General features: G+C 43.4%; 1 protein-coding gene across 6 annotated transcripts in view; it reads right to left on the bottom strand.

Moving 5' to 3' along the window:
• The window catches only part of NTM (neurotrimin), a 946,316-nt gene that overhangs the window by 400,827 nt on the left and 518,533 nt on the right, over positions 1-26,956 (bottom strand). For 3 of the 6 annotated variants that reach the window (XM_058687340.1, XM_058687346.1, XM_058687341.1), the window contains one exon: positions 2,260-2,344. In XM_058687340.1, coding sequence (XP_058543323.1) covers positions 2,260-2,344 — 85 coding nt within the window. Of the gene's footprint in view, positions 1-2,259; positions 3,346-26,956 lie in introns of those variants that run through there. The other 3 variants (XM_058687343.1, XM_058687344.1, XM_058687345.1) reach the window with 2 other exon arrangements.

Here is a 26,956-nt window from a genome sequence, read left to right as displayed (position 1 = left end):
CTAATCCCTGCCCTATAAGGTTCCATCCACTGGAAGTGTCTTCCTCCTTATGTCACTTAGACATTTCGTCCCAGGGGCTGGCACAGAATGGCAGGAGATGTTCTAAGAGAGTCTTTTTATGTCACAGCAGTGTTGGGTCTAGAGAAGAAGCCCCATCATATTCCACTTCCTCCTTCTACACCCAAATAAGACCAGAGCAGACGTGAAAATGCAAAGAAACATTAGCACTTGAAAGAGACAGGGACAGGGAAGCCCAGAGTGAGCAAGAAAGGCATGGAGGGAAAGATAAAGAAAGGGAAGTCCATGATAATGCAATTTTAAGTAGAAGCTGTTCCTAACTAAAGCCCATGCCCTGGCTCAGCATCTGCCAAATTCAGCCACTCTCTAGAGAGTCTTAATTCTCATGAGACTAGGAAGATGCCTTCTGAAGACCAGATCCTGGCTCATCCAACCCCCCTTCAAATGATCCCCATTACAATATGGGACAATTGTCTATAAGGCCCCTTTGCTATTTCTTTATCTCCAAATCTCCACAGAGCTGACTACCTTCCACCTTCTCCTTGAAAATACCATCCTATCTGTTTCTAAAATGTTCTCCATGTGAGACTGTCTCTATTTCATCTCTTTGAGACCACTCCTTGCAGCTAAGAGTTAGGGACAAAGGGAACATCCAGAGAACACTAAATTCATCATCGTATTGTGTTAAGGCTTCATTTTTGCACTTCTCTTTTAGGCAGCCTGAAATCACATTTTTAGAGCTCCATGACATCCCTTGACAAAGCAGATACAGTAATTCTGGGGTGGGAGGCAGTTAGATATTTAACCTTTGTCCAAAGTAGTCACTGAAGGGCTTAGTGGAAGAGGTGGGTTTTCTGAGCCAATGGGTAACTAGGAGTTCACTGGGGCTTTGGGGGTTAGCTCTTCAAAGACAATGGAGCACGGGATGTTTGTAGGCCTTACATATGTCCTTAAATCACACACTTCATTTGGCAATGTCCTGACAAGTCAGCTCTGTATTGCCAGAGCCCCCTTCTTGATATTTTCTATCCTGTGGATATTTCCTTAAGCGTACCATCCACAAACAATGCAATTTTAAAAGAACAGTCACCAGGGGTAAAACAATGGACACCAGCACCACGATTATCTTTCTAAGAATCTTTGAATGCAAAGCATGGGAATATTGCCATGTTGCCTTAGAGTCAGCTCAGTAGCCCAGTTTGGAAAACTTTAAGTAAGAGAGAATATTAAATCAAAGAGAGGCAGAGAAATGATTCTTCATATGAACCTTCTTAACTTCTGCCTCATGCTGACTCTCTCTAATGAGTAAGATTTCCCATTATCATCACTAATTCTCTGTTACCCTCTCATGAGTGATACATTTCTTAGACACTGGAAATTGAGTTAACAAGTCAGTAGGCAGGGTCATCAGGGACATAGACTCATCCCATCTTACACAAAACATAGCCAAGATTCTTCTCCTCCTCAGTTTCTGTAAGCCTTAACCCCAGAAACCCATCAGGACCCAACTCAACATTGAAATATCCTATCTTTTCAGTAGATGAGTTTTGCACACACCATTTTAGTGGGAAAAAAAAATACAAGAGGGAACAGCTAACCAGAGTAAATGATGTTTTCCATGGACAAATCAGACTCATCTCCAGGACTTCAATCTCAGAAAGCCATATTTCGACAGGAAAAAGCATGTCCTTCTGCCCACCAGCTCATGGCATGAAGGCACTCCAGGAAAGCCCAGACACAGTCAAGCCCAGGACAAAACATCAGGTCTGCCAGAATACAGGAGCCCACTGGCAACACCCCATGGCACAGGCAGAGTGAAGGCATTCAAACGGAGCCAGACTCGTCCTTTGGGACTCATTAACTTCAGAGATGACTGTTCATGCTGAGCCCCAGCCAGGTCCCCAGTCACCATGGCCACCAGGTTCGGGCACACACAGCGTCCATGCCACTGTCCTCAATCTCAGTGACTCCCTGTCTTAGCCGCCCCTCACGCTTACCAAGTCCTGAGCCAAGGAGGCCAATTTTGGAGAAACAGCTCATCTCCCCAACCTCTGAGCGTTTCCCTAACACCACCACGTTCCCGGGGCAGAGCACTCAGTTTCCCATCCATGAATCGTGCAGCCCAAGGAACCAGCGACCTCCGTGCCAGCTGCGCCAGCGCTCACACCTGCACCCCTGCCCCTCTCCCCCCACAACCCATACAAATCATTGTTAATTCATAGAAGAAAGACAGCTCCCTACCTGAGGGTGGCGCTCTCCCCCTGCCGGACCGTCACGTTGTCCATAGCTTTGGGGAAGGTGGCATCTCCGCTGCGCACGGGCACTCCTGTGGGTACAAGGAACAGCAGCCTGAGAGACACGACCACGAGGCACTTCCAGGGCAGGAACAGGTACCCACAGACCCCCATCCTCGACAGCCACAACTTCCCAGAACTCCGGCAGCTGCAAGGCACACACCCCCCGGGCGAGCACAGGAAGTGGGTGGGGTGAGGGAGCGAGCTCAGGGACCGAGCAGTGAACTAGCAGCGACCGAGAGGCGCGAGAGGAGAAAAGCACGCAGACTCCTCCAAGTCTAATATTCCTCCCCTGAATCCGTCCTCGGATAACCAATTTCCACGGAGGACATCCACGGGGTGCTTCCTCGGTGCTGCTTCGGCCGGGGAAGACGGCCAAGAAAGGGGAAGCGCAAGGCAGGTGCAAAGGTGTGGGCACGTCTCAAGAGCCCCTTCTTCCCGGTAGCAGTTCTGACATGGCACTTTGGAGTGGAGTAAGCACTTTGGTACCAGAAGGGGACAGGGGGTGGGTCAGATCCGGCTCCCCAGAGGTGGTCTGCAATTCCTCAGTTCGAACAAGGGGAAATCCAACACTTTCTTTGTAAGTTTCAAAGGAAGGATCGCCAGGAGAAAAACAATCCGTAACAATAGCCAAGATGGAAAGTGGGGCACGCTGGAGGCGGCTCCGCCGGGCTTCGTGCGATCCGGACCCGGTGATCCTGCGGCAGCCGCCTCGGTCAACTTCCTCCGAGCCGAAATGCGCTCTGCAGCCGCTGCGATTCGGCCAGTCTCGGGGGAGGCAGTCGCCGCGGCGGCGGCCGAGGCAGGAGCGGCCCGGCGGAGCGCACCGCGGCGGCCCCTAGCTCGCTGGCTGTCTGGCTAGGGAAGACGAGGCGCAGCCGGCACCGGAGCCGCGCGGACGCCACGCTCAGCGGCCGCCCCCGGCCTCCGCGCCGCCTTCCTCCCGGGAGCAGCCCCGACGCGCGCGGGCCCCGACCGCCGGGGTTGTCATGGCAGCAGCTCCATCACTGACCGCCACTTTCTCCGGGGCCGGCGCCGAGCGAGCGGGCGGACTGCGCGCTCATCCTGGCGGGCGGGCGCGGGGCTCGGGGCGCGGGCGCCCACCTTAACCCCTGCCGCGCCGCGCCGCGCCGCGCCGCGCCGCGGCAATGCACCAGCCGAGGCGAGGAGTTTAACCATTTACCCCCTTGAGGAGCTGTCACTTCCAAATTAAGAAGAAAGGCAAAGTTACCTCACAATCTTAATAAACCCAAGACATCTTAAAAAGGGTCACAAACTAATTAACTAGGAAAGGAAAACCCTGCAGCATGCATGCATGCACCTTTAAAATTATCAGATTAATTCCATTAGCATTTAGAGTAAATTTAGAGTGTTGGAGGATGCTTTAGAATAATCTCATTTTTATTCAATAGTCAATGCCCACACCACCAGCACCCCACCCCCCCAGAAGCTACTTTCCAACACCGGAGACTCAACACCACCTTTCTAAACAGATGTCCCATATATAAAATAAATGCAAAATGACAGACGTCTCTTAGTGTGTAAAAGTGGCAAAATCGCATCAAAATTTTGGTCAAGTTCTGACCCTAACTTACATTCTTTATTCTTGTTTTGTCGACATTAAAAGATGCTAGCCCTGCAAAAGTGCTCATTCAGATGAATGAGTGTGATCCACTTGCTTTATTTATACTGCGGACTCCCAAGTTTCCTGGGTTTCACAAGCTTGCAGAGCTGATTCCAAATCATCTTAAGAGGTGTGTTTTTCGAATTTTTGAAACCCAGGGAAAAACTGGTTTTGCTTCAGTTCTTGTCACTTCTCTCTAGCTGCTGTGGGTCCCTGTATACCTAGATTTAAATTTCTCCCTTAAGTCCAGCTATGAAAGAATGCAGTGCATTCCCCTTCCTGGGCCTGTCCCCTGAGCTAGGGAGAAGCCCAGAGCAGCCCAACCCACACAGCTGTGCTAAGTAATGCTAACATGCTTTCTCCTCAGGGACTTCGGGATCTAAGCCCTCTACACTGACCCAGATTTTTCCTGGGCATAGACAAGAGGCAACCAACAGTGACTTTGTTTCTTCTCCCTCAACTTTCTATCAGATACAACCAGGAATCTGGTTTTTGTTTGTTTGTTTGTTTGTTTGTTTTGTTTTTGTTTTTTGGGTTTTTTTTTTGTTTGTTTTCCAATAACTGTTAAATAACAGAAAAAGATGTTCTTTCCCAAATCCATCTAGCCAACACCAAAATGATTGATACATTATAACTATAAGTGTCCCAGTGCCAGAAAAGTCCTTACACCTTGCAGGTTGTAACCACTACTTGCATGTAGGTAACATATGTGTCAGAGATAAAACAAGCATTTCACCCACCATACTGCCTCACCCTACTTTAGACTGGTAGGGATGGAGATAGGGTTTGCAGATGTAGGACCCATACTCCAGGGTAACAAAGACAGACTGAGCAAATGTGTTTTTTTTTTTTTTCTTTTAATAGTTAACCAGAAAGTGGTCAACCGTTAAAAGTTGAGCAACTTTACACTGAAGATCTCAATTAATCCATCATTAGGGCCATTTTTTCTTCATCTCCTCTGGTGACTTTTCCTGAGATTAAATTCTCAGGGAAACCCACCTGCTACTTTTGGCCAGTAGGGACCATTTGATATATAGCATCAAAAAAAATCAATTGTCAACTTATGCCTGCAACAAATGACTTTACTATCGGGGGGGGGAGGGGGGAGCAAAAGCAAAAAAAATTGCATCTATGCATCTATGGAGAGCGGGAGAGTTTTGCTTATATTTTTGAAAGAATAAAAAAGAGAAAATCTTTCTCTGCACCAGTCCATTCTTGCAAGACCCTATAAGAAGTAAAGTGTGAGATTGTATTTGCTGACTTACAGTCTGCTGAATTTGGAGTTGTTCTTCCCCTAAAGCCAACGAGTTACCTCTAATAATATCCATCTTTCAATTTTACCCACCCCTCATGCTCCCCGACCAACCCTTCTGTGTACACACATCTTCACTACCTCAGCTGGAAATAATTACAGTGTGGGGAAGGGAGAGGGATTCATTCTAGGCTATGGTGTCATTTTCTTGCAGGCTTGGGAATGGCAGGGATGATTCCTTTCGTAATAAATTCTAGTCCTGGCTCTTGCATCTAATTCCCAGGTAGGTACAAATGAGCATTAGTTTTTGCATCTGGGAATGTGGATAATGACAACAACCAGCCTTCCCTAGGGACCTACATACATGATTAACTCTACAGGAAAATACTTAGAAATCCATTTAAGGTGGAAGATGCTTTATTAATACATTTTGTCTGCTACCACTTCATTATTATGACTGGGCAGGAAAATAATTCTTCGTATGGGCTCTTTAAGATGTTCATTTTATACCAGTCTGCATGTCATTGATCTAAGACAGTCAAACCATCTTTGTCTCTGACCATGAAGGGAAGGGTGCTGAGCTACAGCATCTGGCAGGAAACCCAGCAGAGCTCAGGTAATACTCAGGTTGGAGATACAAAAGCCACGTGCAACCTCATACCTTCTCCGTAAGTCAAGGGGCCCAAACTTTATTCAAAAATGGAAGTTTAGAAAGTGGTGAAAGACCAGAGAGGCCCGCACAATTAACAAGCCAGAATCCATTTCATCCGAACTCCTTATTGAAGTTGTTTGAGTAGATGAAGATCAAAATCATATGTCAACTCCCTGCCTATCCTCTAATCCCTAAATATAACCAACACTTAGTGCCTTATCCTATATCCTGTCTCTTGCTTCATAAAAACTGCTAGATTTATTTTATTTTTCCCAGCATATCCAAGTTAATGAAAAAGGGATGACAGTCAAAGCAATTTCATTATTTGTGTTCTTTATAAAAACAACTTCCTTTCTGCCTCCTGGAAAGCAGCATCCTAACAAGCGCCCACCTCCACCTTCTTCCCCCCATCTCCCTCTCCTTCCTCCTTTCCCTCTTGGATACACATATACTGTACACATAAATCAACTTGTCACAGCTTGTCTCTGTGCTGACAGCTGTAATTGCTTCAGGTTATAAAAATATCCATAGGACAATGCTTTTCAAGCTCACAGACACACACACACCTACACACACACTGCCAGAGCAAACGAAAATGCTCATACTCTCTTTAATGATCCCATGACTGCAAAACAGAGGGAGTGCAGGAGCTCTGCAGTGCAGACCCCAAAGAGCTGGCAGGCAGGTGAGGAGACAGGGGTAGAGGGAGGCTTCTGGCATCAGCAGCATCTACACACTAAAAGCAAGGTTGGAATAGGAAATTCCCAGTGAAAGGGAAATCAGCTGTTGTTTTTGTTTCACTCTATGTTACCTACAGAAAGCTGGGGCTAGCTAAAGAGCTATGAATATTCCACACACACGGAAGACCAAAAGAAGAGCACTAGCTTAAGAAATGCCAGTTCTGCTTCTCCTTCTCTAAAAAGGCTAAAGGCCCCCCTCTCCTGGTAGAGATTCCAAACAGGAGCTCAGGCAGGAAGATAAGATGCAAGGCAGTTACAGTGGCGTGGCACCGAGTAGATATTGAAAAGTTTAATCAGAAAAGGTGGTGTGGATCTGAATAAAGAGATGTCTCTAGGGGAACAGGGATGGGCAGAACTCTGGAAAATACAGGCTATTCTTTTCCTCCTATATGAATATAAGATCAAAATAAAATTGTTGTTCATCTGGGCTAGAGTCCAGCATGTTAGGATTTCAACAGAAAGAGCAAAAGAGCAACTTGAAGGAGGGGAAGAAGCCTCTAAGGAGAAAAAAGGGGTCACGAATAGAGAGGATAGAAAAGGAGAACAGGAAGAAGTGGCAAAGGTTAGGCTATCTATGGACTTTGAAAGCTATACAACTTTCTAAGAGGTGCATAAAGGGGAAAGATGGTCAGAAGAATAATCGGTAGGTAGACGGAAAAGTAAGGAGGAGCACAATGAATGATTAAATTCAAAGCACCAATAAAGCAAAAGCCAGATGCCTAAATGGGAGCATCTCACAAGCCAGGGGTCTTTGGGGCAGAATCTTTCCTAACCTAGGTTTTGGGTCAAAATAAGACCCTGGAGTCACAGAATCACAGAATGATATGGTCAGAGGGGACCTTGGAAGATATTTCGTACAACCCACTCATTCCATAAGGGTGGAGGGTTGAACCCAGGAAGGAGTTATTACTGTAGGGACATAAGGGTAATAACTGGTAAATCAGAACTGGAACTCAGGACTCACGGCTCCTGTTCCAATATAGCTTTCTGCTACACCTGTCAGGTAAGGACACTGCTTAAGACCTAACTAATAAAATATCTCCTTTGGCTGCTTCATCTATGGGCAAGAGAGAGAACTACAAAAGAAGTGATACTATTACTGCCAAGAATACCTCTGTGTATCCAATTATTCAGTTGAACTCAGTGCATTCAGTAAGTATGGACAGGTAGACTTTGAGCTCCTCCTATGTACCTGAAATCACTTTGGAGTTAGTGATACAGAAATGAAAGACATAGCTCCAGCCTTTGATTTGCTTGTAGTTTTGTGTTATTAGGTTTGGCAGTGGTTTTATGTGTATTTACACTCATGAATTTTGAAGTTATCATGAACTCATCCCCACGCTCCCTATGAGCCCTTGAGAATGTTCTCAGTGCTAAGAAAAACAGACTGGGGGGGGGGGAAGCCTGGGGGGGCTCAATCAGTTAAGCATCCGACTCTGGATTTCAGTGCTGGCAGTGCAGAACCTGCTTGGGATTCTCTCTGTCCCTCTATCTCTATGCCCCACCACTCCTCTCTCTCACTCTTTTTCTCTCTCAAAATAAATAATCATTGAAAAAAGAAAAAAGCTGGAATATACCTCCCTCTTAGAATCAGTTTGTCCCATTAGCTTGTCCAGATTTCCAGGCACTGACCATGGTTTCCCGAACTTAATTTAAAATGACATTAGGAGGGGAGAGGTGATCTCAAGGATTTATAAACATAAGTGAGAAATTCAGCTATACAACAAACAGGCATTTAGTGTTACACTAGCTATGGGATAGGCAGGGCATTGAAACTGTGATGAGAGAGAGAGAGACAAAAACAAAATCAACATAAGACTTACCTTCATAAATCACACTGTCCAGCAGGGAAGACAGATAGTAAATAAATAATTTTACAAACCAGTGGATACAGTTGTGATAAGCACTTTGAGGGGGAAATAGAGAATGCATATGACAGAAGGGTCTTGTGGAATCTGGAAGATCAGGAAACATTTCCCCAAAAATGACTTTAAACTGGGACTTAATAGTGAGGAGATGAAGAGGCAGGTGGTGTGGGCGGGAACCTTGTAGGCAGACAGGACAGAAGCCACACAGCCCAAGACCAGAAAGAGCATGAGCAGAAGCTGCCTTTTATATTTTCAGATTGCCCTCATGTAAACTAGGGATAGATATGTGTAAAGTGCTGTGATTGAACATCTCTAACTCTTCCAGCATTCTGTGTTCATTCACTTATGAATTTATTCAGTACAAATGCATCAGTGAAGAATGACCATGGGCTTTGGAATTGGACAGACCAGAGGTCAAACACTCATCATCTCCATTATTAGCTGTGTGACCTTGACTTGAGGAAATAATCTCATTTGTAAAAATAATGGTAAGAATGGTGCCTACCACAGAGTGTTGGTGTGATGAAGAAATAAGACAGTAGATGTAGAGAGTTCAGCAAAGGCCTATTACACACACTGCAGGGGTTAAAACGTGGGAGCCACCATGCTTCTACATCAAGACTGGCAGGGACAGAGGAGTGCCAGACCTGATATTCATTCAGAGAACCCAGGGGCAGTCTGCTGAGTGTAGGCCTGTGAGCACCGTGAGCATACAGATGCTGAGAGGTTTCATCACAGAGACTGAGCAGACACTTCATGCTGAGATGTGGTCATAAAAGGAAGTAGCTTAGCCTTCAAACCAGGGCAGGAAGAAGATGACCCTCCAGCTCCCACCGTAGTGTCTCAAACTCAATGCTCCACAAAAGCACACAGGATATAGGCCTATGGGAAATGGCCTGTGTTTGGGAAAGAGAAGAGGGCTTTCTCTTCCTGGGAATTTTTGTTTAAGTTTATTTATTTTGAGAGACAGAGAGAGTGTGAGCAGGGGAGGAGCAAAGAAAGACAGAAAGAGAGAGAGAGAGGGAGGGAGAATCCCAAGCAGTCTCCAAGCTGTTAGTGTAGTACCCGAGGCGGACTTCAAACACATGAACCCTGAGATCATGACCTGGGCCAAGATCAAGAGTCAGCTGCTTAATTGAGCCACCCAGGCGCCCCAGCCTGGGAACTTTTATCTGTCTTGCTTCCACATATAACTGAAAGGTAGTGAAAGAACCTGAAGACAAGACAAGATCCCTCCATCTCATCTTTATTTTTTTTTTTTAATTTTTTTTTTCAACGTTTTTTTTTTTATTTATTTTTGGGACAGAGAGAGACAGAGCATGAACGGGGGAGGGGCAGAGAGAGAGGGAGACACAGAATCGGAAACAGGCTCCACGCTCCGAGCCATCAGCCCAGAGCCTGACGCGGGGCTCGAACTCACAGACCGCGAGATCGTGACCTGGCTGAAGTCGGACGCTTAACCGACTGCGCCACCCAGGCGCCCCTCCATCTCATCTTTAAAGGAGCAGTCCCCACTCCTTCCACTCCTTCCATAAACCTTTACACCCTTCTTTGTTCCTGTGTGCCTGATGACTGAAATCAAAGCCTTCTCAGGTCTAGATCTTAGACTCGTCATTTGATAGTAATATCCTGCGCCTGCCTTACCTTTCCTAATTTCTATCATTTAACATCCCAGAGCAGTGCTTCAGGACCAGCTTCATTCCCTCTGTAGAAGGGAGGGAGGGTGCCATGCAGACATCCATCTAGTGCATAGACAGACCCAAGACAGCAGTTCTAATGTTTACAAGAGGCAGCCCTACCAGAGTTGGGTTGGGGTTTCTCATAGAGAAAGAAACCTCTCACCAGCCCCGAACTTGGAAGTTAACATCCCAGATCAAAGGAATTTGGCTTGTTTCTACCCTTGAATTTTTTCTCCCCAGAAGATTTCCTTTTACTCATTTATCTCATTAACCTTTTCTCTGCACTTTCTTTACTGGTTTGACTCCATATTCCCCAACCAAGATCAGGAACAGAAGAGACAAAAATTTGCTCAAAACATATAGATTCATTGTACTTTTCACTGGAGGTGACATTTTATAAATATGGTTTTGTAAACCAAAGGACCTGTGTTCTAGTTTCAACTCAGGCCTTCATTAGTTCACCTTAGATAAGTCACTTAACTTGCTTTTAAAAAAAAATTTAGTTTCTTTTTCCAAATTTTTACTTGTCAGAAGAACCAAAATCTTTATGATATATGGGCCTTTCTGAAAATCTAATGTCTCCTAATGCATCTAAATGGGCTAGGGCACTTTTGAAAGTTAAAAGTACTCCAGAGCAAGAGGGCAGCTCAGGGTAGGGCTAGGGGTCCAGGGTATTGCATCAAGCATGCCATCTGCTGGGTGCATGAGGGTGCTCCGTTCACTTCCGCTTTTCTTCTATTCCAAGAATTTGGATTAGGTGACTTCCAAGGGCCCTTCCAACTCTCATAGCCTATAGTTTGAGTGCTTCTCGACACTCTCCTCAAAAGCACTTTATCCTTCATACCCACTTATCAATCCCTCCTATAGAGAAATAGCCCTCCTACTCATGTCCTTCTACTTTCTCCAGAACCAAGGTATGCACTTCACAGTACAGAACACGATTCAACAAAGTAATAAATGAGCTGCCTGCATCTAAGGCAAGCTGATGGCAGAGCCAAGATGATTAAAATTCTTCCGATAAAGGGTTTCTTTAAGGAAAAGAAAATCCCACAATGCAACCAGCAATGTTAATCTTCAATAAATACGCTGTTAATATTTAACTGGCATTTATTTAAACTTACAGTAACTGTCCTATTAAATCTAAATTAATTGCCCATTTGGGAATCTTCCCCTAAAGCCTAGCTGGGACATGGCTGTCTAGATCATAGTCTATGCTAGGCATCCAGCCATAAAAGAGAATATTTAAGCCATCCTTTTCAGACTAGACTATTAGAATATCATGGTTGGAAGAGTCTTAGAGGTCAGCTTGAATAGTAAGTTTTATATCCTGTGTCTTTTGACTTTTTGGGGTCCTGTTTTTCCCCATCTATACAGTAAAGCTTATTGTATGTTTCCTTTCTCTCTCTTTGTCTCCTCTTTATTTTTAATTTCTCTCTCTTTCTCTCTCTCTCTTTCCACTCTGTTAGTAATTTTTTTTTTCTTGGACTTCATGTTTGAGTTTCATTCTGCTGTGTTTTTGTCTCAATCTCTCCTGAGTTTCTTAGGACTCATTTAGTATACTTAGCAAATTCTATATACACTCATATATATGTATATGTACACATACACATACATGTAAGTTATACATATATTATTCTAAGTGTCATAAAGACCACTTTATACTAACAGTTGTACATAAAAGAATAAGAGCTGTGAAGGAATCCCTGAATCACACTGCTTTAGAAGGGGCAACAGGAGTGTAATTGGGTAGAAGTGATCTTTGCTATCCCTGGGATCAATCAATATTTTTTATTATAAAAGTGGTCCTGGCTAAACTTCTGGGATGCTATTTTGCCTTGATTAAAACACATTTACAACATTTCTACATCAAACACACACATGAACACACTCACTCTCTCACTCACTGGTTTCATCAAGTCTGTTTACTAGTGAAACATGGGGATTAAAAATAAACATGCAATCAGATGGGTGAGTGTTCAAGCTGAGTTAACTTTCCTCAAGAAGTGGGAAATGATTGGGATAAAAATAATTGATACTATGATTTCTATTTTTTTTTTAATTTTTTTAACGTTTATTTATTTTTTGAGACAGAGAGAGACAGAGCATGAACGGGGGAGGGTCAGAGAGAGGGAGACACAGAATCCGAAACAGGCTCCAGGCTCTGAGCTGTCAGCACAGAGCCCGACGCGGGGCTCGAACTCACGGACCGCGAGATCATGACCTGAGCCGAAGTCGGGTGCCCAACCGACTGAGCCACCCAGGCGCCCCTAGAATTTCTATTTTTTAAATATAATAAGGGTTTCATTTTATTTTTTTAAAGCTTATTTATTTACTTTGAGAGAGAGATAAAGTGAGAGAGAGAGAGACCCAAGCAGGGTCCACACTGACAGCATGAAGCCAGATGAGGGGCCCGAACTCACAAGCCAGGAGATACGACCTGAGCTGAAATCAGATGCTTAATCAACTGAGCCACCCAGGTGCCCCTGACTCTAAAATGTCTAAAGGTGTAGGACCCTAAGTTCAATTTGTAAATTGTTCGTTGTTTGCCTTGCCAGGCCTGGAGACTGGGTGGTGGTGGAGAGAGGGATAGAGCCAGAGATGGACATGAGCACGGGAATATGGGGGCATGGATAAGGAAAAAGTGGGCAGATTGGAAGGCATCCCCCATATTTTTAAGAAGATTAAACACATTCTGAACTACTTGCTTGAGGAAGGCCTGCATTGGCACTGCCTACAAAAGTTATGCTTCTTTGTGTGTCTAACTAAATACAAAAACCATCCCGCTTCCTTTTTCCTCCTTTACATCACTCAGTGTCAAGTGAGACTAAAGACACTACCCCATCCTCCATCCATGTACTATCTTCAGTTAAAAAAAAAAAAATCTCCACATTCAAAGTGTCTTTATGTTTTATTTTACCCAATCTTAGAAATTCAAGAAAGAGTTGAACACACTTCTGTAGGCTTCTGCACCGTCCTGACTTTTACTTTATCTGCACATCTATATGCATTATCATTAGGAGTTTGGGGACGTTCTCGGTGAAGGAATGAAGGCTGCAGTTAGAACCTCTCATTCCTCCTGAGAGTCGATGTGGGCTTTCCCTCCTGGGAGGAAATGCTTCCCCTACACCTTTTGTACGCTTTCTTCATCTAGTTAACCCAAAAGCTCCACATGGTGCTATAGGTAGTGAAAGTCAGAGCAATTTGTGAATGGCTTGGAGGAGTGGACTTAATTTGTGCCCAGGTAGCTTTGAACCTGGCGAGAACAGAACGGGCAGATGTTTTGAGTGTGCGTGTGAATAAGGAATAACATGTGAAAATAATTTACCTAGGTTTTCACAACAGTTTTTTGACAAGGTGTCAAGATCAAAGACACCTTCAAAAACAAAATGGGTAATGAGCTATCTTCTAAAGCTATCTTCTTTTTCAAAGATGGAGAATTAGCTTAACACTAAGGCACAAATCAAGGATAGACTGACATGTTTCTATATGGGGAGGTATTAATTCTAGATTCTCTAAAGGATCGTGGCTGGGACCAGCCAAATGTAATATTTTTATCAATGATCTGTCAAAGGGAATTCATAGAGAGCTCTACCAAGTTTGCAGAAGTCATGAAGTTCCCTTAAGCAATTAAATCTGCAGTTGACATGGATGAGCTTCAAACCATCCACAAAGTTCTGAGAGTGTGTAGAGAAGTGGGCAAATACAATACAACATGGTTTAGTAAAAAACATCTAAAGTGTGCTTCTAAGATGCTGGACTATGGGCAGTGGAATAAGGAACAGTGATCAGGAGTGAGCTGAACATGGATGTCTGGGTTAATGGCTTTGGCTTGAAGGCCGAGCTCTTCAAATGGCTACTTTCACCTTGGATAATTTTCTTACCTCCCAAAGCCTCAATTTTCCCCTCTGTTAAATAAGAATATCACCGACCTCATATATTTGCTGTGAGGATTAAATGAGATAGTATTTGTAAATTACCCACTTAAAAACCTGTCATGAAGGAGCCAAAAATGGTGGCTAGTGATTATTTTCTCACGACACAGGAAAAACACGTTGGAAATAGCTATGGCCAGTGGTTCCCGAGCTACGATCCTTACAACACATTTTGGAATATAATACTGTGGATTACTGTCTGCAGATATCAGGATATTTTGCCAAAAGAGAGAGAGAGAGAGAGAGAGAGAGAGAGAGAGAGAGAAATGTTGAGCCACACATTTTATGAAACATATTAGGAAAAATAGGAACAAAGAAAGAGATGTTACCTTTACTCAAAATCACTGTGCACGATTTCTTCAAATATTACTTATACCTATTATTGTGGCTTACAAATAACAAAGGAACCTCATGCACCCAGTATCTGAAGCCAGAAATCAGGAGTCACCTTCAATCTCTTCTCCCTCTTCACAGCCAACTCTCACATAATTCAATCATTCTTTCTCGTGGCTTCTTCATCAAAATATCTTTAATATCTGGCCAGCTTTCTCAACCTCAGCTGCCCAGCCCTGGCCTATGGCATCATAAACTCTTTATTTTCTTCTCTGCATTTGTGAGATTCTCTCTCACATGGATTTTTTTTTCAGTTCTATTTCAAGCTAAAGATCTGATATAAAGTTTTCCTGAAAACCTGACCATATCACACTGCCAATTCAATCTTTAGTGGCTTCATGCAGCAATTTGAATAAAGCCCCCAATCTGTTATGTGGTTTCTGAGAACCTCATGACAGTGGCTTCTGTTTTCACTGTTTTCTCCTGTCACTTCTTCCCTTATAGAGAGCCACACCAGTCTTTATTTTAATTTATTATTTTTTAATCCCTCATAGGCTCCTGTTTCTCAACTCAGGACTTTTGCACATGCTGGATTCCTGCCTAGCATACTGCCACTACATTTATCTAAGTTCTATTCATCTTTGTAAACTCTAACTTCCTTCTAAAGACCTTCCTTTAACTGTTCCATTCGATTAGGGCAAATGCTCATTGTACAAGTAATACTTGTAATCATTTAAATTGTGTCTTTCCCTCTCTTATACTCCTGAAGCCTAACACAGTACTTAGCGCATAACAGGATTCTAATAAATATTTGTTGAATTTAAGTGACCAGTGCATCTGGGGAAAATTCAAAAAGTAAAAGATTTTCTGGCAGGGATTTCCACTGGAGAAACATCAGGAAGATGAAGACATTTGGTATTCATGAAATGTAAGGATAGGGTGCACATGACTTCATGACCAAATTCTGGCTGGAAATAAAAGGAAAGGAACCCCAAGAAATTGAAAGATGGTAGTGTAAGGGTAAAGACAAGCATGCCTGTATAAAAGGTTATACAGGCAGAAATAATACAAAGGGAAGTCTGGGATAAATTAATAGGTGACAGACTTATACTGATTAGGTTAGGGGTACCTGATGTATACCTCTAACCTTTGAAGTAGGATTCCCATGCAAAACTGCTACTGTCCAAAACAGGTAACTAGGACATCTGAATGGATGTGACCCGATGTGACCTTTCTAATGTCATCTTCCCATCTACTCAGTAATTCCATTGTCCACATTGCTAGAGATAACGGAATTTTGCTTATCCTTTTCCCCTGCACACCCATTCTAGAATATTTTTTTGTTTACACTTGGTAAGAGCTTTTTTTAAATGCTGGAAGAAAATGTGTGTACGGTTTCTGTGAAAAATGAACCCTGAGCAAAGGGAAAGTCTTCTTTGGGCAGAATTAGTTGGACTTCCTTCTGATTTTATTTTCCTCTTCCTTGGCTATTTCCTCCATGTCTGACTCCTGACTTCCTAACAATGTCTTAGGAGACCTAGTCTACCATGCACCCCCTATTTCCTCAAGCATTACTTTCTTTTTTTTTTTTTCCCAACGTTTTTTTTTTTTTTTTTTTTTTTTTAATTTATTTTTGGGACAGAGAGAGACAGAGCATGAACGGGGGAGGGGCAGAGAGAGAGGGAGACACAGAATCATAAACAGGCTCCAGGCTCCGAGCCATCAGCCCAGAGCCCGACGCGGGGCTCGAACTCACGGACCGCGAGATCGTGACCTGGCTGAAGTCGGACGCTTAACCGACTGCGCCACCCAGTCGCCCCAAGCATTACTTTCCAATGTACTTTGAGCACCTCCCTCATCTCCCTTGACTTCCTCCTCACAACTAGAAGAATGGGATTACAATATGTGTCTTTAAACTCCTGGTCCCATGGTCTTTTTTTTCTCCACCTCAGTGCTTCCCTATGTCAGCCTACCTTCCGGGGCATGATGGGGAGTGATCAGTTTTACATACAATTCTTTATTTTTCACGCTAGCGGAAGATAACTGTAGCAACCATAGTCCAAAACAATAGATAATGCCCAGGCCTGTGTGCCCAGCTTATGCCCTCCATGACTTGTTTCACTATAACTGCATTTGGGAACCTCTGTCAGTAACCTTCATTTCCTGAGACATAGCTGGGGCCTTAGCACTCCAGAGATATGGGAGGCCCAAGATTAGAAATGCTCCAGAAAATTTCCCCCAAACAAGGTTCACAGAAGTTAGTTGGAAAGATTGTTTCTGATTTCCCTGCTGGGGTGAAAGCACCCTTCTCACATTTATGCTGCAAGTCTATGCTGGGGTAAGTGGTATGATACAACAGAAACTGGCACACTCCGGGTCCAGCCCCCAAGGTTGCAGTTTGCTGCAAAGACTAACATTAGAAATAATTGTACAGGTAATCAATGAATCACAAGTGGAATACATATTACAAAGGGAAAGTGCAAGATTACAAGAGAACAGAAAAAGAGTGTCTTATTCAGAGTCACTCCATTTTAGCACAGAGCAAGGTAAAATATATGCAATAATAAATCAATGTAGGGCAAATGATTGAATGAGTAAACATGTAAAAACACCTAGACTCTGAAGTCTCAATATTCTTCCATGAATTTCCATGAAATTCTTCCATTTGGGTTGTCCCTCCCCCTACACAGACATCTCTACCAGATCCCTTCCCTTCTTCCAAGGACCAATAGACTTCCAAGGAACTGAGGTGCCCTTTGCATGTTCTTATTTTTGTCAGCCCTAAATAGGAGAAGCATATAAATTAGGTATTATAAATATTTTCAGTGCACTCATTTTGCTCTTGGGAAAGCTAGCTCACCACACTCATGAAAAATCCACTCTAATCCCTACATCCAACTTATGACCTCCTCGCACACTCCATGCAAGAATAGCATTAATAATAATCAGACTATTAGCCACAGTGCTTGGTTTGAACCTGAAAAATTTGAGAAATGATCTTATAAATTATTTTCCAAGGATACCATCTTTAGGCATTAACAGCCACAACTGACTCTGAATTCTGGGAATTGAGCATAATTACAAGGAAATTGACAGGACACAAATGCCAAGAATCCTGTTAACCTTTAATATCTTGAAAAAACTCTCCTTGTAATTATCTCTTTCCTTTGTCTTAAATGTTACTGATGAATATTTAGAGGTGTAAGCAAATATGGAAGTGGATGGATGGCAGAATCTTGATCTTTGTTTAGAATCCCAGTTTTCCAGGCATTCCATACAATAATGAAGTGCTAAATAGAGCACTTGGAATTTGACTATTTCCGGAAGGTGTTTCCATCTTTGTATTTGCTCTGCTCCAGTTCTCTGCTTATAATTCTCCACACTGAGTAGAAGCTCCTTTGCATTAGTAATTATAGTGAAAATGTAGGTCTGAGGCATCCGGTGTCTAATGCAATTCCTGACCTGTTCTATGTCTTTGGAAAAGTCACTGCACCATTTTAGTGCTTGAGATTTCCTTTCTGTGAAGTGAATATAATGACATTTAGCTCTAACAGCAACAATATTTGCATAGTGCTTTAAACTTTACTGTGGATATTTACATCCCTTATCTCACAGGTGTAGGAATGTCTCCTGCATTTTTTCCCTCCTTTCTGGAATTCACTACCACTAAGGCTGCCCTTGTCTCTTTTCTCTATTATTTTAATTAAATCTTAACTCACATCTCTGCCCCCAACCCTGCTTCTACCTAAACCAGTGCTTTCTTACAGAGACCAGATAGACTCCTTGGGGGTGGTCAAAAGTTGGGAGAAGAAGGGTTGTCACCATAATTGTGGAGACAGTCCTGCCACTTAGTGCATGGGGGACAGGGAGGCTAGACACTCAGCAATGCATAGGATATTCAGTCACAGATGTTGAATGCCTGTCTGGCACTGAGGTGAGTGAAACTTTTTTTTTTTTTTTTAATCTAAGCTTAAGATGTATTCCATTTGATATATAAAGAGAACATTTTTCAAAGTTTTAATGCTTCCTAATCCTCCAGAAATGAAACTACCTGTAAACTCAGGGAAGAGTGTGCTTTGATTTGTTTACCAGTTTGAACATCACTAGTTTGAAAGTTCACGTGACCAATGGCATTGCTTCTCATGGTATTTAAGTCACCAATTCTATGTCCCTTTATCTCTATTGTAGCCTTCACATTCATGGAGAGTCTATATAGTGACACAGACATCTACACATCATTACATCCTGTGGTATTGTGCCGAAAGATTTGTTTTACACTTATTTGATTATCAATCATTTTCTCTGTATTTCACTTGTAGATTGAATTAGGACATCATATAGGCCATTTTTTAAAGTGCGTGCATAGGTAGCTTATTTTATCTATGAAATTAATTTTGCATAGCAATAAGGAAAACACAAAATAGTTCTCAAATAACAAATAAGATTTAGGTCAGGTAAAATAGATAACTCCTGATAAAAACAATTCCATACACAGGAAGTAGCTTTGTCTTTCTAAAGCATAGCTCAGTAATGTTTGTTATGTGTTCAGAAAATTTCAGTGTTTCCTTGCCTATGACATATAGTTCAAGTTCCCAACTTTGGCAGTCAAGGCCCTTAGAAGTATCCCAAGGCAACTGTCTAGGCTCAGTCTCTGCAGTGGCCCCACCTCCACACTCATCCATCATCCCATGACTCCTCAGTTTCCCTAAATATCTCACACTTTACTGCTTGGCTTTGCCAGAATTCACCTCCCTTCTATCCACAGTTTTATAAATCCCACTCAGTGTTTAAGGGCCAGTTAAAATTCTGTTTCCTTCAGGGGCACCTGGTTGGTCTGTTAAGTGTCCAGCTGCTGATTTTGGCTCTGGTCATGATCTCATGGTTCATGGGTAGGAGCCCCACATAAGGCTGTTTGCTGACAGCTTGGAGCCTGCTTGGGATCCTCTCTCTCCCTCTCTCTCTGCCCCTTCCTTGCTCATACATGCTCTCTCTCTGTATATATATTTGATTGTATATTTGTCTGAAGTCGCTTAAGGTCTCTGAAGGCAGGCACTATTTCTTGTTCATTTTTGTACCACTCCAAGGCTTGGCAAAGTACGTGGCCCAGTGTATGAGTTCATTGGATTGAACTGGCCTTCCAGTAATTGAAAGAGATAGACTAGGTACTATTATCTTTATTTCACACATGAGGAAATTGAGCTCCAAATGAGTTCTGAAAGGTTATTTTATGCAGAGCATCTGATGAGGCATGATATAGAGGGGGAACATATAATTACCTCCAGCTCATATGAGGCTGGCTCAGATCTGCCCCTAGAAATACATCTAGAGAGGCTGGCCTACATTTTTGCCAAAAGAAAACAAAAATTTCCATTTCTAGGTCAGCTCTCCGATGTAAGGGTTTGGATTTGTATCACTCTATATGCCACTGATGATAACAAATCTTCTATCTTTTAAAACCTTGTCACCAAACAGAGCTGCAGGTTTCCTCCTTTTAACATTATGTTCCCAACAGAATTCAGCCAGAAGTAAGACATGGGTTTCCCAGAAACCTTCTCAGGCTTGCCTGGTGGTGGAAGGGTCAGGCTCCAGCTGCGCTTCCTGGCACAGCTCCAGCCTTGGCTAAGCCCATCCATCACAGCCGAAGCCTGCCCTTCTCTCACGCTGCTTGAGTTGGAAATGGAAGTGGCCTTTTAACAGAACATTGTCTTAGGATTGTATGAAGCAAGGCTGACAGAGAAAGGAAGATTCATTCCTGACACCAATCATACTAATATCTGTCACCAAAATGACATTTTCCCTTTAATGATGAAAAATTCATCAGGAAAGAGGGAGGAGAATAAACAACTTTCATACGCTGCTCTGGTCTGATAGGGAGGCAACCTTTGCTGCTGCTGTGGGTGGTTTGCAATTTGAGGAGATGGGAGAGAGAATGGCCAGTTGGTTACTGAGCAGACACAACTGGTACTTGGTTTGGAAGAGAAGGTTACAAGCAGATGGAAGCCTGTGGGTTAAGCAGTGTTGCTGAACATCTAATTTCCCACAATGTCTTCTGCCTGGTTTTTCCATAGAATTGCACCCATTTCTTTAAAGGCCAGACAGGGGGTCAGTAATGATTTGCAAGGCCACCATATACATATTTGACCATATCTGGTTTTTCAAAGCAAGTAAACCTCATGGGAATGCAAAGCTTCTGCCTGTCCCCAAGCCCTTGTTCACATATTGTCTGATGCACACAAATGCTACAATACAGGAATCCAGTCCATAAGGCAGGGATCATGTTCATATCCTGGAGGGTCTGCAGTTGGGGATGACCCATCGGTGGGAGAAAGCACTACAGAGCCACTGCTTTACAGCCTGAACATGCAATGAGGCAGGGACTGCAGAGACACTAATGAGGCAGTCATATCACTGGCAGTTGGAGAGAAGCTGCCCAATTGTCTCAGGTGTTCACAGAAGTAACTATTTCCCAACAAATCCCACATCTTTATTTACAAGTCCATTGTTTACAAAGATGCTAGATGCTGGTGGCTGTATAAAATTATTTTATTCTCCCCTCCTTTCTTTTCTATTGGCAGAGTCTGCCTCTCACAACAGAGGCTCCAAATGACAGAAATGCACTATCAAGTGATGCTATGGATGACCACATTACATAGTAAATTAGTTGGATATCCCCCACTAACCAAAAAGAAGGAGGTGCACTCTTCCAGACCCCCACTGATCCTGTCTTTGATCATGGTCAGGTGATGGTGTGCGGGGTGGAAAAAGGCAGCCACTTCCCACTCATGGGATAAAGACCGACATCTCAAGCATCATGAAGATTAACTGTGAGACTCTGGGTTGCAGGGGCTGTTGCTCAGCTTTTGGACACCGTACCTCCAGGCTTCTCTGATGTCCTAATTTTCTAAGCCTCCATTAGTAAGTGTCCAGTTACTTGCTGCCAAAAGAATCCAAAGTTCCAAAGTACTATGCTCCCACTTAATCAGGAAAAGTGTGTCAACTTTATGAGCATGGCACTCTACTTTAGATTCCTTTACTCAGCCTTGAACTGTTCTTGCTCTGTAGGCACACACCTCCTGCTTTCTGCTGCCAGCTTTCTCTTACTCCCTCACTTTCATAAATACTGGCATATACAGGCTGGTTAATGCATCAAGAATCACACTACAACAGGATACTTCTAAAGCTTTTGTGCTTTTGCAATTCTTTATGCTGTTAATTAACACAACACCCACCCATTAGCTAATCTGCCAGCAAAGCAACACAGCATCATTATCTTCTTTATGGAAAAGGAAACTGAGTCATTTATGTCTCTATATTTGCATGAGTGGGCTTCTGGCTCCCCCTTTTCCTCCTCCAATATTCACGCTTTCAAATGTATTTTAGAGCAGCAGTGATGTGATTTCAAAAGGCCTTCACCTGAACAGTCGAGCTCCCAAAGTAACTGGTGCATAAGTGCATATTTTTAAAACCATAACCCTGCTACAAATCCCTACAAACAGGCAGGACCACATGGTCCACGTCCTCAATTTTGAACAAATATGTTGTCCTTCTCGCATGTTCTTGGTTTTTTCTGCCTCCCTGGCAGACCAGGAAGAATCTTCTATCACAGAACTCAAAGGTTCAAAGTGACTTCTAAGCTCCAAAAATGACACTGGAGCTCTGCCTTAAGGGAGAGAAAGGATATGAGAGACTGTTCTCAGGGAAGGAACAGCAGGTGGGCAGGAGAAAAGCTTCCTGTCTGGAAGCAGAAGTGCTGACCTGGTGGACTCAGGCAGGCTGGTGTCCCTGCTGTGGGCCACCTGCCATGAGAAGCTCCAGCCTTTAGGATACAGACATTCTTGCTCCTTGAAGGTGCAGGCTGGCCTGAGAACCACTGACAGGCCAGGGCAAGGGAAAAGCACTGTCTATCAGTCCTGTCCACCATGTGATCCACTCCTTGAGAGGAGGGCAAACTGAATTTGGTCACCACAGGACCCTTAAATTGCCTCCATCATCACCTAAGTGCACTCACCCAGAGGGCAGGTCATGGTCACCCTTCGAGATGGCTATGCAGTCAAATGCCCAGTAGAAGCCCTGGAGAAATTCCATATCCAGTAGAAAATGCATGGAGGAAAATAAAAGGAGAAGTCCCATGTTCTAACTTCAGTTAGAAATAGGCAAGCATTCCCTGACAGTAAAAGAAATTATACACTGCCTGACAGAAGCTATGCACGTAATTTTACATAAAATACACGTAATTTTAAGTTGCATAGCTTACTTTGTTTATGGAATGGCCCATGAACTTTTTAAAATAATGAAGATCATTTCCCTCCATACAGTTAAATTATTGGCAAAATAAATTGTATTTGTCATGTAATTTGATTCTCTCCCATATACCTTGTCTGGAAGAAACGTTGTTCCCATTTGACAGATGAGAAAACCATGGACCATATTTTTAGTGGAAACTGACAAAGTGCCCATGGTAGAATGGGGAACATCTAGGTTTTAATTTCAATGTTCTAACTCAAAATTCAGGGCTCATTTTACTTGACTGTAGTTTAATACGTTCAAGAATCTAGTGTCCTTCCTTGAGGGACACTCCCTTTGCCATGGCCCAGGTGGTGGGGGGAGGTTGGGGATGAGGAGCACCAGACAGGATAATGGGGAGAATTTATGAAGGACAAATGGAAGGCTACAACTCAAGAGCAGATGGTATAAGAACCAGAACCATTATTAAGAAGTAGGCCCAGGATAGAATGTGACACAAAGAAAAGGAAGACAATCCAGAGTGTCTGAGAAATGTAAGAGGCCTGTCACTCATCTCCTGGGTGTCACTTCTGAGTTTCTGGAAAGGAGCATTTATTGTCCACAAAATAATAAGAAAGATTTATAGACATGACAGGCTTGGGGAACAAGAATCCACTTCCCACCGTGACGGCCACTGTGGGAAGGTTTCACAGGTGGCCATTGGCAGACCTGACGGGGCCCATCAGAAGGACCAGAGGCCTGTTATCCAGAGTGGGGTTTGTTCAGAATGCAATAGTTAGCCTCCTTGATCTCTCGAAAGCATTCTTGAAATGGCCTTTTTCTTTGTAATTCCAGACACCATATCTTTCAGCTTACCTTTCCTCCCTTCCCAGGAGTGTGATGTTACCATCTAATGTCACATGTCTTCCTCCACTGAAGATTCACCACACAGGACACTCACCACACAGGACACAACTCAGATGCCCCCCTCTTCTTTGGAGTCTTCTCTGTTTATCCCATTGAGAAATGATCTTCTTCTGAATTCTTATCATATTTTGTATCTTCTCCAGCATGTAAAACATATCGCCTTGTGTTATAGTTGGGTATAAACACATGGCATCTTTCCCACAAAAGATAAACCCAGTGTTAGAATGGTGCTTGTCTTTCATTAGCTCAACTTGCTTCAGAGCTGAAAAGGCCTGTGTAAGCCTAGATGGCTTATACAGTGCAGTATACAGAGCAGTGTCCTCATTTTATAGATGAGGAAACAGAGGTGTGGAGAGCAGACACATTTGAGCCAAGTTCTCACAGTCAGGCAGATTAGAAAGGGAATTCACCTGCACCCTTAGCTTCCCAAAGAACTTGCCCAAAACAAAGCCAGAATGAAAGGTTGAGTGAGTGATTCTGACAAGTCCCTCAGACCTGCCATCCTATGACCAAAGTTGGACCACCCAAAGACGTATACAATTGATATTGAATCCTCAAGGCAACTTCATTTTAGAGATGACCATTTCATTTAGCATGTCTGTTCTCTTCCAATGGGGCTTTCATGAGTGGATCATTCAAACTTCTTAATAAGCAACTGGGTGGTGATTATTCTTAATCAGCTGACCAGGGATGAAAGTTATTCAGATTATTATGCATTAATACATTAAAAAATATGAACAGAAAATCAATGTGGCACCAATAAAAGATGATTGGATATTGTTAATATAAATCAAATAGTGCATCCTGGCTTTACAAAAAAGGAAAATGCTATGACTTTCTTGTATCCTCTGCTATAGACCCTGCACATGGCTCAGATCCTATAACCTCTCCCTTCTACACTTCTATTATAGGCAGGCTGCCTTATGATTAGTGCAGCAATGCCAATTAATTGCAGTAATGGGTAGGATTCACATTTAAGGAAACTCGCAGCCTGATACCTAACAGCATTTACAGGCTCCAAATGTGCACACGCTCTGTTTGCAGGCGGTATAGTATGTGTCCACAAAGAAGTGAAGGCACTGAGGGTCAGGGGCGTGTGTGTGTCTGTGTGTGTGTGTGTGTGTTGTCTGCATACATGTGCCTGTGTGTGCATACGCATACATGCATGTAAATGCAGGTGTGTGGCCAGCAAGGAACTGGGTCAGGGAGGAGGAGGGTGCTGGTGAAGATGGGTGAGGTCTGCCTGCTGTAGGAGGGAGTTTTGTATGTCTGGGAAGGAGGAGTCTATGTGAGCAAGAGAAATGCGACTTTGAGTACAGGGCTTTGGGAAAGTTAGTAAATGCATGCTTAAGTAGGATGTTTGGAAGGTGTAGTGAGAGGATTCCTGAGGAGACATCCCTCTCTGGTTTTGGAAACAATTTGTCATGCAAAAGTGGTGTATTACAGTGCTCTTTTGCTCCATTGTTTCCCTTCTTGTCCTTCCCCCTCTTCTTCATTAAAGCCTTATGGATGTTACTTTCCATGCCCTTTTCCACCCTGGTTTTCCTTTTCTGTCCTTTCTGTTTCTGTAGGTGATAGGCAGTAGGGAAGAAGTAGCTGCTCCTTACTGGGAGAACTGGTTCTGGTGCTCATGTTGTTTAGAACCACGTAAAAGTCCTGAAACAAACCCCAAAAGGAGCACTGTTTCCCCCTTGAGGACCTTCTAATGTATTTTTTAAAAAAGCCCACACACTGGGCCGTCAAAGTCACATGCAATGTGACAAAGTGGGTAATTATGTTTCACTTAGCACACATCAAAGGAACAAATGGCTGGAGAGCGTGCATATGTGCACCCGTGCTTGCGCAAAGGAGGCTGTGTGTGAGGCCGGCCCTGGGTGCAGGCTGGGTGCAGCCTTGGGGACCCAGGCTTGTCCTCTGGTCCCTGCCCTTAAAAGGAATGAGGCTATAAGACTCGTTTACATCTGGGAGCTGAAGTGGAATGTGCCTGGCCTTTCCCTCATGTTCCTTTGTTTGGTTTTCATGGAAACCTGTGTTTACGGGAAAACCCTGAGCATGCTTGCTGCAGACAGATGTTTCTGTTCTCTGTCCGTAATCATGTTAAGAATGTTTCTTTTGGGAGATAAGCTACCATTTTTCTTCTCTTCCCCCAATGCAAAAGATAGAAATTATCAACACGTCTAAAATCCAGAGGTCCCTCTGGAAGCAGGTGATGCCAAACAGCTTTTGGCAGAGACCCATCACCGCTTGGAGCTTCCTGTTACAACTCGATAGAAGGAGGGGCAGAACCAAAGGCACAAATTATGTCCACTGTCCTTGTCACAGATAAAAAAGAGAGAGAGAGAAAAAGAGAATTAAAGCTGGATTCTGAATCACTGATGCACAGCCCAGGCTTCTCCTTCACCCTGGACCATCCCCATCCCACTTTTCCTTCCTGCTACTTCCCCCATAGGCTGAAAACTTTGTCACTTTAACATTTAATTATATAAAATCCTGTTCTCTTTACCCCCTGTGGATGAGCAATTGTTCTGCTATTTCTATAAAACGCCACAGGAAATATGAAAATAGGAGGCAGGATTTGGAGCAAGACTGTTCGTGAATGCCTGTGGTTAGCAGCGTCAGAGATGGCTGCGTGGATTTTACATCTGTGACAGGGAAATGGAAAGGGAGGCCAGAGGGGCAAGGCAGGGAGGGGTGGGGAAAACAGGTGTCACAAGGGAGCCATGTCAAAATGCTGCAATGTGACCTTCGACCTGAGGGGACTGAACCCCAGGGAGAGCAGCCCCCACCTGTACCAGGCTCACTGCTTAAAGCAGGAGAACTGGGCTGGCAGATGGGTCAAAAGTGAGGCATAAGCTGGAGGGGAATGAACTGCACATTTCCCTGCACTATAAAAAAATGCTTTTCGAAAGAAGCTGGACAGTATCTATGGCCTCATTCATTCTTTAATCAAATATGCTACTGCGAAGCAGTGTTGAGAAATAACTGCAAGTGTAGACACTGAAGCCAGAAGCCAAGGTTCCAGTTAAGGCCCTTTCACTCATGAAGGTATAAATGCAGCAAGTTATTCTCTTCCTGCACTGATTTTGTCATATGCAAACTGGGGCTAACAATAATAGTATCACCCTGAAATAAACTGCCAGAACAGTGCTATTATAATGATCTAATGAGGAACTAAAGTGTAACAAATATTGTACTAGATACAGTGGCTACAATGGTTTATAAGTGCCTGCGTTCACATCTCAGTGTTTCATAACTTAATAGAGGAGACAGACGTGCATACAAATTATCAACAGTGTGATGGGGGCTAAGATAGTGATATCTACGAAGTCTGAGATTTTGGATATAAGGATCAAGGGAGTTGGGGAACACTTAGCAGACAAAATGGGTTTTGTAGGTTTTGTAGGATAAGTAGGA

The sequence above is a fragment of the Neofelis nebulosa genome, chromosome 10 (genome assembly GCF_028018385.1).
Source record: "Neofelis nebulosa isolate mNeoNeb1 chromosome 10, mNeoNeb1.pri, whole genome shotgun sequence".
Classification (NCBI taxonomy): domain Eukaryota; kingdom Metazoa; phylum Chordata; class Mammalia; order Carnivora; family Felidae; genus Neofelis; species Neofelis nebulosa.
The sequence above is the reverse complement of the archived record's forward strand: the minus strand, read 5'-3'. Positions and strand labels throughout refer to the sequence as shown.